This window comes from Mesocricetus auratus, unplaced genomic scaffold (genome assembly GCF_017639785.1).
Source record: "Mesocricetus auratus isolate SY011 unplaced genomic scaffold, BCM_Maur_2.0 Super-Scaffold_6723, whole genome shotgun sequence".
Classification (NCBI taxonomy): Eukaryota; Metazoa; Chordata; class Mammalia; order Rodentia; family Cricetidae; genus Mesocricetus; species Mesocricetus auratus.
In genome coordinates, this window is record NW_024429183.1 from 14,298,202 (window position 1) to 14,310,509 (window position 12,308).

At 45.4% G+C, this 12,308-nt stretch overlaps 1 protein-coding gene across 1 annotated transcript in view; it reads right to left on the reverse strand.

Annotated features, from left to right (window-relative positions):
* The window catches only part of Pkd1l3 (polycystin 1 like 3, transient receptor potential channel interacting), a 62,727-nt gene that overhangs the window by 24,466 nt on the left and 25,953 nt on the right, over nt 1–12,308 (reverse strand). Inside the window, exons 10-14 of the mRNA XM_040737232.1 lie at nt 9,569–9,762; nt 7,447–7,677; nt 5,422–5,523; nt 4,998–5,176; nt 1,655–1,801 (exon numbers count right to left, since the gene is read on the reverse strand). Coding sequence (XP_040593166.1) covers nt 1,655–1,801; nt 4,998–5,176; nt 5,422–5,523; nt 7,447–7,677; nt 9,569–9,762 — 853 coding nt within the window. The remainder of the gene's footprint in view (nt 1–1,654; nt 1,802–4,997; nt 5,177–5,421; nt 5,524–7,446; nt 7,678–9,568; nt 9,763–12,308) is intronic.

The following is a 12,308-nucleotide window of genomic DNA, read 5'->3' on the forward strand; positions in this document are numbered from 1 at the left end:
CAGAAGCAGTTCAGAAAAGTCACAGTGCACAGACAGCAGTGAATACAGCACAGCTTGTGGGAGCAGAGAGAGACCTGAGTTCTCCAGCACACTGTGATAACAAACACTGTTCTTAACACACATAAATAAATTAGAGCGCACGTTGGCAATACATAGGGGAAAGACAGTAGATAGATTGCCTGTGAGGAGGCCAAGACATTGTATTTACTAGGCAAAGACTGGTAGCCCAGGCTTTCATGATCCTCCTGCCTCAGCCTCGGAGTGCTGGGATCATAGGAGTGTACCACCGCACGTGGCCTCTAACAAAGACTTTTTTTTGTTTTTTTTCGAGACAGGGTTTCTCTGTAGCTTTGGAGGCTGTCCTGGAACTCGCTCTGTAGGCCAGGCTGACCTCGAATTCACAGAAATCCACCTGCCTCTGCCTCCCGAGCGCTGGGATTAAAGGCGTGCCCCACCAATGCCTGGCCTAACAAAGACTTTTAATGAGCTACTTTAAATAAAAGAACTAAAGGATTAGACCCAAAATGAAAAAAAGACCTTAGTCTTACCAACTAGGAGACGATAATGGGTATTACAAAGAAAATGAGAGTTGAAAGAAGGAGTGAAATGAGACACTCACTGAGACAACCTGTTACCTTTTGTTTCACAATATGCATATCCTTCAACTCAGAAATTCCACCTCTAGATGTCCAAGGATTTCTGCACATGATGGGTACAAAACAGTCCCTGCATAGTGACAAATCTTATTTCCTCTCTTCTAATAACTCCCTACTTTGAGGTGACAAGGAACCATGGGGAGATCATGACTATTCAAAGCTGATCTTATCCAGTCTCTTATGCCATTGTTTATGAGTTTCAGTTTGGGCCAAAGTAACCCAGGAAGACCAGCTAGCACACACCAAATGTGACACAGGCAAAGTCAAGCCGCATAACTTTTGCTGGGGCAGGTAAACCATAAACTGCATGTTCATGTAACAATTTGAATACATTTTCAAGATTCACTTGAACTTCTCCCATCAAATGGTAGAGTAGACTGTTTCTTCCCTGGGAAGCTCTACAGATCAGGGTCACAAAGAACAAGAACTAGTTAGTTCTCCTGAAATGTCAGTCTAGGAAAAGCTGGTCAAAAGATAAAGCACCCAGTTTGCCTGAGGCTGCCGTGCTGGGGCAGCCATGTGTAGGTACTGTGTGGTTGACAGTCATCACCACCTGCTGACTATGGTGCCAGCAAGAAGTCATAGATGGCCACAGATCCAGCCAATCTGAAGGAGCACTACCAAGGTATGCCCTTCCCTTAATTTCTCAGAATCATAACCAAAATAGAATGCTTGGTGGCGGGGTGATTTCTTCTGTAGCAACAGAATGAGAGTGGCTTCTCAGAAGTAACGGAAGCTCATTGTACCCACTGCACAAGGAGAGGAGAGGGGACGTTCCTGAGGAGAGGCTATGGGCCACTTTTTTATTTTGACATTTAGGTGTTTTATGTAAGTTCACATGCTCAGTCTCTTGCAGCCACTTCCTTTGTTTTGAGGAGGGAAATGCCAAGAAGAATCCAAGATCGAGAGTCATAGAGATCGACAGGGAGACAGTGAGAAGTAAATAGTTGAGATATATCCTTCTAAGTGTGCATCAGTGTCTGCACTAACGATTGTACCTGAAGGAAGAGAGCTCCCTCTTGGAGGCTGGTGTGAAGACCCCGTCACGCTCACAGTTGCCCAAGTCCACGGCCAGCCAACAATTGCACTGGAAATGCCACTTCTTCTTCACAGTCATGTCACTGACGATCACTTGGCTTACATACCTACAGTCAGATAAAGGCCACCATTAGGAAGGAGGCATTGACTGCTTGCTGTCTGATAAGAGAGCATCTTACACTTGCAGTGAGTACCCAAGTGAGCTTTGCAAGGCAAGAGTGATAGGCAGGCAAGCCAGTCCCATCTGCTGCCCTCAGGAAGTTCATGTTCAAGATGATGACTGCAAACTTTACTGCCTGAGAAGTGTGTGTGTGTGTGTGTGTGTGTGTGTGTATTTAGACTTTCTTTGTTCCAAGTGTGATAATGATATATTGCTTCTTAAAATATCCCATGCGCCTCTACTTTTCATCCATATTAAACATTTACATTAATGACTTTTCATCCCCTCTGGGTCTGTAGCCACATCAGAACCATAGATTCTCAGGTCTTAGAGTTGATCCTCTTACTAGCTATATTTTGTTTTGTTTTTTCAAACGTGTGTGTGTTCATATGGAGATCAGAGAGCAGCCTTGGGTGTCAGTCCTCCCCTTCTACCTTGTTGGCGGCAGGGTCCCTTGCTCTCAGCTGCATCCACTGGGGATTCTCCTGTCTCCCCCTCCCATTTGCTGTAGGAGTTCTGGGAAGACAAGTGCATATTACCACACCTGGCTTTGTGTGGGTTCTGGGCATTCAAACTCAGGTTGCCACACTTGCATGGCAAGCATTTCAGCTACCGAGCCACCTCCCTCCCCACCCCTCAGCTACAGTGTTTTAGCTTTTACCTATATCTAAAATACAGAAGAGCAACAGAGTGGCACACAGAGCACCAGCTGGCCCATGTACAGAGGCATGATGCATAGCACAGTGTCTAGCGCCTCCTGACGTCTTGTCTGTAACTGTTTTAGGGTACCACAAACTACAACCCACATATATTCTGGCGAGCTCCACCAGTCACTATTGTGTGCATTCTGACCACTCCACTGCCTAGCCCCTCCCATCTCTTTGGGTCTCTGTATGTTTTTTGTTTGTTTGTTTTTCATAAAGCAGCATTATTTTTTTTTTCGAGACAGGGTTTCTCTGTATTGTTTTGGAGGCTGTCCTGGAACTAGCTCTGTAGGCCAGGCTGACCTCAAACTTACAGAGATCCGCCTGACTCTGCCTCCCGAGTGCTGGGATTAAAGGCGTGCGCCACCAACGCCCAGCAGGTCTCTCTATTTTTGATATGCAACAATCAAATATTGAAATAAGGCCAGTTAGTAACTGTACAATGATCTCTAAGTCTTCAATTGGGATTGTCTTACAGCCTCCTCCTTTAAATAAAGAACTAGGAATTATTAGACTTAGTGAGAACGGCATTCAAAGCAGAGATAGGCAGAACACTGGTGCCCCTGGGCCAGATGGAAGCCAACTTGAGAACATAAAGGAAAATGTCTTGAAGGCAAGTGAGATCCTTACTCTAAAGGACACACAGATGCAAAATCAGAATTAGCTTCATGTTGATAATAGAGAAAACTCTAGTGTTCTGGGCAACATCAGACCGGACACAACATTCCCAAACCCTTTTCCAAGCAGCACTGTAACTCTCTTCAATTCCCCGAAGGCTCCCAAAAGTCAGGAAGTGCCTGGTAGAGTCTGACTCATTGGTTTACAGCAGGAAGTTGCTCCTGAACATGGCAACACAAAGGGAAGGACCAGTGCCAACACAGAAGGTGCAGAAGGAAATCCAGAAGATCCAGCTATGATCTTGGATGAAGAGGGCTACACTCAACGGGTATTCAATGCAGAGGAAACTGTGCTGTATTGGAAGAAGCCGTCGTGGATTTCATAGCAGACAGGAAAAGTCAGAGCCCAGTTTTGGTGATGCTAGTGACCTAAAGTGGTAGCAAATGCTAAGTTACCATTCAGAAAATCTTGTGGTCCTAGAGAATTAGATGGATCTACTCTTCCTGTGCTCTGTAGATGGTCAGCCCGGATGCCTGCACATCCATTTACAACAAGGTGTAGTGAATATTTTGAACTCATTGTTAACTACTGCTCAGAGAAAGAGTTCCTCTAAAACCACAGCAGTCACTGGGAATGCACCTGGTCCCTAAGATCTCACACAGAGGGGCAGCAAAGTTAATGCTGTTCATGCTGTCTAACCCAACATCCATTGTGCAGCCCATGGATCAAGGAATCATTCCAATTTTTAAATCCTATTAAAAAACACACTCAAGGGAGATTTTTGGCTGATTATGGTGATGTACACCTTTGACTCCAGTGCTTGGGAAGCAGAGGCAGGCAGATCGTTGTGAGTTCAAAGCCAGCCTGGTTTACTTAGAGAGTTCCAGGCCAGACAGAGCTACATAATGAGACCCTATCTTTTTTTTTTTTTACTTTATCTGTATGTATGTGTGCCATGTGCATTACTGGTGGTAGTGGGGAATTGAGCCTCCAAGAGTATGTTGCTAATTAAGAAGACTCCCCCTCAATACACATAAAAATGTCCAGAAGAGATATGCAAACCAACAGATGTGAGTGTCAACCCAGGAATACAGAGAACATGAAAGGCTGATGGCATGACCCCACCATAAACCAGAACTCAGTGACTGTACTCAAAGGCACGGAAATGGCTAACAGGCCGGATGAAGACGCCAAATCAGTGATGTGAAAGAGGACACAAACTAGCAGAAAAACTCAATCCAGGACTGGGAGGGGAAAATCAGAAAAAGAACGAAAAAGTTGGCAACATGGGTTACATTAACTCCCGCCTTTAAAAAAAAAGACTTTAATTTCATTTTCAAGCATTGTGTTATTGTCACCATTACTATCTGCTGTTCACAGTTATGACACAGTAAGAATGAGGGACCGCCCTCCGTTATGCCCTCCCCCCCCACTGTATTGTTAGCTTCCTTCTTTCTTACTGGGTTTCATTTTCTAAAGACACGAATCCTGCAGTCACTCGCTATGATTTGGCTGAGAGCATTACTTATTGTTTACTGGGGTAATTTGCTGGTCTCTCCCAAGGCTACAAGAGACCTAGAAACAAGAGCCAGTGAGGTGGCCAGTGGGTAAAGACACTTGCCACCAGCTCTGACAACCTGAGTTCAACCTGGATTTCCAGAACCCATCTGGCGGAAGGGAAGGACCGACTCCTGCATCGTCCTTTAGCTCCCATACATGGATGAATGGTGCGTGCGCGCGTGGGCGGCGCACATGCACACGCACACAAAATAAATAAATGAAAAAAAATTAAAAGAAAAAGTGCACAGGGCAGATACTTACCAAGAAGGGTTGTCGCCGGAATTGTCATGCCACAGCCGAAGGCCATGCAGGTCCCCCAGCCAGGACCCAGTAGAGAGGAGGAAAACATCCAGTGCGCCACGCTCAAAGACTGTCTTCTGTGGGTCACACAGGTGGTGGGGCTCACTGTGCCCCTCGGAGCCATAGAGGGTGATTACAACCTAAGAGGAACAGGGGAAGATAAAACACGAGGCACTGTGACACTGTTCTTTTGGTTTTTTCCTTAGGTAGAAAAAAAAGCAGTCATTGGAAGTTAGACAAGTCCGGGTGTGTGTGGGGTTCCTCAAATTACACTTCAGCACTAGGCAGTGGCAATCCCCAAGATTCCTTTTAAAGCACTATTGGACACCTAGGTGGAGTGTGCCTCATGGCAGAAGACACGGTAACGAGCGTGGGTCCTGCTCACCTGGGCTGTTGTAGCAGCCCTCCTCCGATACCCGGTGTAGACCTGGATAAGGTAGTGAAACGCAGAGCTGGGGTCGTTGTCAGCCAGTACGGTCACCTTCACCTGCAGGGAGAGCAGACACAATGAGCTTGCCAGGTGTACTCAGTAGAGCCCCAGCTGGGGACAGGCTTCTCGGTGGCAGCGCTGGAAAGCCCATGGGAAGCACTGGGGGGGGTTGATGTCGCCAGGCAAGCACACACAGGCCAGCAAAGCCAACAGAGGGATGGGGTCTGAAACTCCAGGCTGTCTTTAAAGTGAAGCATCCTTGGGATCATTGGAATGTGCCTTTGGCATTAAGCCCCCACCCCCTTTCCACTCAGGCAGGGGTAATGCAGGGGGTTCAGATAAACAATGAGGGTCATGGGGCCTGCTGAAAATTCATTTACTGTTTACATGAAATACAAATTAAATTGCTGTCTTTTTTTCAAAAAATTTTTTGGTGTATTTGAGACAGGGTTTCTCTATGTAGTCCTGGCTGTCCTGGAACTCGCTCTGTAGATCAGGTTGGCCTTGAACTCACAGAGATCTGCCTGTCCCTGCCTCCTGAGCCTCCTGAGTGCTGGGATCAAAGGCTTGTGCCACCGCTGCATGGCCTGTCTTTGTATTTTCATTTACTAAAGCTGGTGACAGTTCACCTAGAACAATGAGAAACAGATACTCCACCTCCTAGAACTTCCAAGTATAAACAAGAGGCTGAAGTACAGTTATTGGTGGAGCCCTTGCCTAGCATGCATAAGACCTTGAAGAAAAAAAAAAGAAATATATAAAACAGAAATTAAGAACAAGCTGCCAAAGAATTTTACTGTTTAATTTCTTTTCGGGGGTTGGCAAGATGGCTCAAAGGTTAAGAGAACTGGCTGCTCTCCCAGAGGTTCTGAGTTTGATTCCCAGCAACCACATTGTGGCTCACAACCATCTATAATGAGATCTGGTGCCCTCTTCCAACATGCAGGCAGAACTGTATACATAATGAATAAATAAATAAACCTTAAACATTTTTTCTAGTCATAGCTAGATGTGGTGGCACTTGGGAAGCAGAGGCAGGTGGGTCTCTGTGTGCTCGAGGCTAGCCTGAGCTATGTAGTGAGTTTCAGACCATTCAGGACTACTCAATGAGACCCTGTCTAAAAGAAATGAACCCAGCTCATATCTATAAATTTAGCACTTGAATTACTGTGATATCAAGGCCAGCCTGGGCTATATAATGTGTTCATTGGGTCAAGTTGGGGGACAGTATGAGATCGTGTCTCAAGACACAGAGAATAACTTTTAAATCTTTAGCATTTATTTATGTGTGTGCAGAGTGGGGACACAGGTGTGCCGTGACACACAAGCAGAGGTCAGAGGACGACTCGATGTTCCCTCCTTCTGCTATGTGTGAAGTGCGGATCAAACTCGGTTTGCCAGACTTGATGGCCCAGTGAGCATGCCACCAGCCACAGAAAAGAATTCTTTGCCAGTTTCCTGAAGCTCTAGTTATGCTAGATTACAATGTGACTCAGCATAGCTTTTTCTAGTGTATAAGGTATGAAAAATATGAGTTTGATAGCTGGGCAGTGGTGGTGCACACCTTTAACTCCAGCACATGGGAGGCAGAGGCAGGCGGATCTCTGAGGCCAGCTTGATCTATAAAATGAGTTCCAGGACAGCCAGGGCTACTGAGAGAAATCCTGTGTTAAAAACAAACAAACAAACAAACAAAAATAAGATTCTGATTTCAGTGGAGTTCCTGTCACAGGTATTTTCTGTTTTTTTTTTTTCCTAATCTGCATGACTCCTGTGATGATCCAATCTTGCTCTGCCCTCCCCCCCCCCAAAATAAAGAAACAAACAAAACCTACTTTGTTTTGAGGCAGTAGACATACAGAAAGATTTAATACAACCCCACTTGAATTTCTCTGCTCCCTGGCCCACGATGCCTACTTCCCCCCTATCCAACTCGACCCACTCAAGATTCCATGGCCTTTGGAGTCCAGGCTTTCTCACCTTCTGCATGTCTGCTCGATCCTTCCGCCACGCCCACGTGGCTAAGAGGATGTAGAATCCTAAAAGGCTGGCCAGCAATGACACCCCAACAGGGTTCTTGGTCACATGAAGAAGCAGTTGGATGGTGTTTTCCACATCCACCGTCCTGGGCACAATGAAGAAGTCGCTGCTGAAGAAGGTCAGGTGGTTACAGAGACACTGTGTCTTCAGAATGGTGCTCTGCAGCCCTACCTGGAAGGAGATCGGAGGCACCAGTACTCAGGCCGAGTGCTAGGGAGTGGCAAGCAGGAAATGGAAATGCCGGCAGCCTTGAGACGGGAAAGACCCCTTTCTATACTTTTACATCACACCTTGCCTGTGGGCACCGCGAGCATGCGCCACAGGACATATGTGGGAACCAGAGGACGATTTGCAGGAGTGAGTTCTTCCCTCCTACCACACAGGCTCTGGGCATTGCACTCAGGCTGCCAGGTCTGGCAGCCCTGGATGTGTGGAATCTTCTTCGATGGTGACCCATCACTGTATCTCTAGTTTCTCACGTGGTACCTCACATGGCAGGTGTCCACTGAGTATGTGCAGAAAGAGCGAGTATGTGAAGCAAATCCAGGGCTGAGGCTGCCCTCAACAGGAGAGAGGGAATGGTAACAGGGAGGTATATATAGGTGGCTTCTATTATTCCTGAGTGTTTTTATTATTTTTAAGACTCTGAATGAGGCCAGGTGTTGATGGCCCATGCCTATAATCCCAGCATAACCAAGCGGATCTCTACGAGATTCAGGCCAGCTTGGGCTGCACAATTAGACCCTACACAATTAGTCTCAAAATAGAGCAAACAACAAAAATAAAACAAAAGCCCTCTGAATTAGAAAAATAGTAACTTTGAGAAAGCTGAGTGGTATGTTTAGAACTTTTAAATTAATTCCTGTAATTCTCCATAAGGTATAACATTTCTGCATAATGTGTATTTTTAAATTGTACCAGTAAGTATGACTAAATGGAAGCTACCAATGTATGTTTGAGCTGGTGCATGAAAAGCCTATAACATGGGCTCAGTACATGGGTAGAGTACATACCTAGCAAGTGTGATGCCATGGAATTGGTCCCCACTGAAAATATTGCCTCTCTGACTAATTCCTTAATTCTGCCACATGATGCTAAGTCCTGGCTGCTCAGTCCCTGCTCTGACCCCAGAAAACCTCTCTCCTTGTACTCGGAGACAGCATCACAGAGCGCTTCAGTGGGGTGGGTAGAAGCACCCGATGGTTCTGTCCTGAATGCCTGTGTCCTGAGAGCACAGACGTTCTTGAATCTCCTCAATGCATGGTTTCCCCATGGCACACCCACAGCCACCCCAGCAGAACCTGCTTCTTAACATGCTCCTGGCTGGGGGATGTGCCTGAGAAGTAGCTACCCAGAAGTTACCATTTGAAGCAATTGCTTTCTTGAGAATTCCATTTTTTCCTTGCCAAGTTCATTGTTGTTTTTCAAACACAGGGTCTCACTATGTAACTCAGGCTGGCCTTGAACTCATGATCCCCCTGTTCTGCCTACCAAGTGCTGGCAATACACAAAAGCACCACCACGCCCAGCTCCAGTCTCAGGCCTTGGATGAACATCTTCACAATTACCAGGGCCTTGCATCAGTGTGGTGTTCCTGAAGCAGACATTAGGTCAGGCCAGCACCCACAGGATCAAAGGTGTGCAAGCTGGTTACATGCCTGTAACCTCCATACTCAGGGAGGCCAAAGCAGAAAGATCAAGAACTGGAAGCCAACTGGGCGGTGGTGGCGCACACCTTTAATCCCAGCACTTGGGAGGCAGGCTGATCTCTGTGAGTTTGAGGCCAGCCTGGTCTACAGAGCGAATTTCAGGACAGCCATAACTGTTACACAGACAAACACTGTCTCAAAAAAAAAACAAAAAACAAAAACAAACAAACAAAAAACAAACCAAAATCCCCACAGCTACCGAGACATACTTGCCAGACTACCACAGGCCACCCTCCTCTTTGTCCCCAGGATGATTTGTTTTCCTCCAGATTGCTGTTGTTTCTGACCTATCCCTAAAGAGGGAAGGGGAGGGGTGCAGCTAAGGTCTCAGAGAGCCCCCCCTTCTCTCTTACTTGGCATCCATCGCTCCTCCATGTCCTGTTGTTTTGGTCCCAGAAATAGCACTGGGTGACAGCCGTTACCACTGAGACCGGGATAGGTGTGTACTGTGTGGCCTCTGTACTTTTATTTACCACGACCATTATGTAGTAAGTACCAATCCCATGCCGCAGGCTCTCTGGTGTCAGCACCCATGTGTACTCCTCATCTTAGGACAAAGAAGAATCACGGTTATACTTCCAGTGGGATAAAATCCCTTCAAATCCACAACTACTATTATTCATTACTGTTATCTTACAAATGAGGACACAAGTCTAGTGCCAGAAATGTGTGCAAAAAAGACTAGTGACACAATCCTGAACTCTGCATCAAACCCATTCCAGTAAAGGAATCATGTTCCTTATGCACATTTCGGTCTAATGAATTGGAATGCACTGCAAGTTTTAGAAAAGTGAAACCATCACACATGGGCTGTGTGGTGGTCTGAATAAGAATGGCCCCCATAGGCCAATATATTTGAATGGCTGGTCATCAGGGAATGGTAGTACTTGAGAAGGTGTGACCTTGTTGGAGTAGACATGGCCTTGTTGGAGGAAACATGTCACTGGTTATGGGTTTTGAGGTTTCAAAAGTCCATCCAGGACCAGCGTCTCTGTCTTCCTGCTGCCTGTGGCTTTGGATGTGGAACTCTCAGCTACTTCTTCAGCACTGTGTCTACCTGCATGCTGCCCTACTCCCTGCCATGATGTTTTTTGTTTTTTTGTTTTTTGTTTTTTTTTTGGTTTTTACGAGACAGGGTTTCTCTGTATTGTTTTGGAGGCTATCGGTCCAGCCCGGCCTCGAACTCACAGAGATCCGCCTGCCTCTGCCTCCCGAGTGCTGGCATTAAAGGCGTGAGCCACCACCGCCCGGCTTTTTTTTTGTTTTTTGTTTTTTGTTTTTTCTCCCTGCCATGAGGAAAACGAACTAAGCCTCTGAAACCATAAGCAAGCCCTAACTAAATGCTTTATTTTATAAGAGTTGCTATATCATTCACAGCAACAGAACACTGACTAAGACAGGCAGGGAATGTAGCTCAGTGAGAAGAGTGCTTGCCTAGCATATGAACCTAATATATATCAGCACCAATAAACCCACCGTGGTGGCACAAATCTTTAATCTTAGCTAGCATTTAATGGAGACAGGAGGGTCAGAAGTTCAATGTCATCCTTAGATATATAGTGAGTTTGAGCCCAGCTTGGCTATAAGAGACCAAAAAAAGTGGGGGCAACTTAGAGCTAGCTTAGCAGTTAGAGTGAAATATATGGCAAGCTAGCAAGGGGATCAGATTTTAGATCCCCAGAACCCACATAAACGCCGGGTGATTATGGCAACCTGCCTACAATCCCAGCCTTGGAAGGCAGAGGGATCCCCAGGGCAGCTGGCTACCTGAGACTAGTGCTCTCAGCAAGCTCTGGCTTTCATTGGGAGACATCACTGCAAATAATAAGGTAAAAGAGTGATTGATGAAAACACTCAACATCAGCGTCAGGAGCCTCCAGATCCTTCCACAGCTTCCTCTCCCACTACATCATTACCCATCTGAGATGGTAGACTGAAGATCTGGGTAACAAATTCAAGGATAAAGGAGAGACGCAAATGCAGTGGTTGAGGCTGGATTTCTCACGAGACCCTGTGTTCTGTCCTGGTGGCCATCAAGGGTTAAGGAAAGTTACCTTATCTCCCTGGTCTCAGTTTCCTCATCCTTACAGCAAAGGTCCTTCCAACTCTAAATGACTTTGAGATTTCCCAATACATTTCAAAGTTATATCCATAGAGCATGGTGGGTCAAGTGTATCTAGGCATCACTTATGTATCCCAAATATGTGTGTGGGGGTATATATTTGTTCACGTGTGTATGCACATGTGCATGCGTGTTTCTGTATGTGAGAGCCAGAAGTTGACTCTGGGTGTCTTCCTTGATTGCTCTTCACTTTAGGGTCTCTCACTGGATGAGAACCCATCAATTCAGTTAGGCTGGCTGGTCAATGAGTTTCAGGGCTCTACTGTTGTCTCCCACCAGAGGCAAGGACGTCCATATTAAACTTTTACATGGGTGCTGGGGGTCCAAATTTAGGTTCTCATGCTTGATTAGCAGGCATTTTATTCATGGAGCCATTTCTCTAACCTTTCAAAATTTTGTTTCAAGGGCTAGGATTCAGATCCATCCTTATGCTCAACTGCTCAGAAAAGTTTAACTACTGCTATTATTTCAACAAAAATTCTTTAAAAAACAGTGATGTTGGGGATCTAAGACCAAAAATAAAAATTGGGATATGTATTTCATATATACTTATCTATATCTTATCAAGTTTGAAATAATATGGTATGGCCCATGGCACTAGAATTTTATTTCTTCAGCTGGTCTCAACTTTTCTTTTATCCCAAGCATTTAATCCCAGCCTTGTCATACTAAACACACGATGTACCACAGAACTATGCCCCAGTCCTTAATGTGTTAATGAATGTTTTCAGCACACTGAGTGTTGAGTTTATAGTGTATATTTATGTTATCATTGGTTCTACAATTAGTATTTTATAAATTTTCTTTATCATATATATATGATCTATTTCTCTATATATGCATATATATATATATATCCTTCCATGCATCATATAACCCATCTTTAATTACATAAAACAAGTTGCACATATATAGAGAGGTGTACGCTTGGAATCCTGGTGACATCTACTGATAGTGCATTGTGTCAAGGT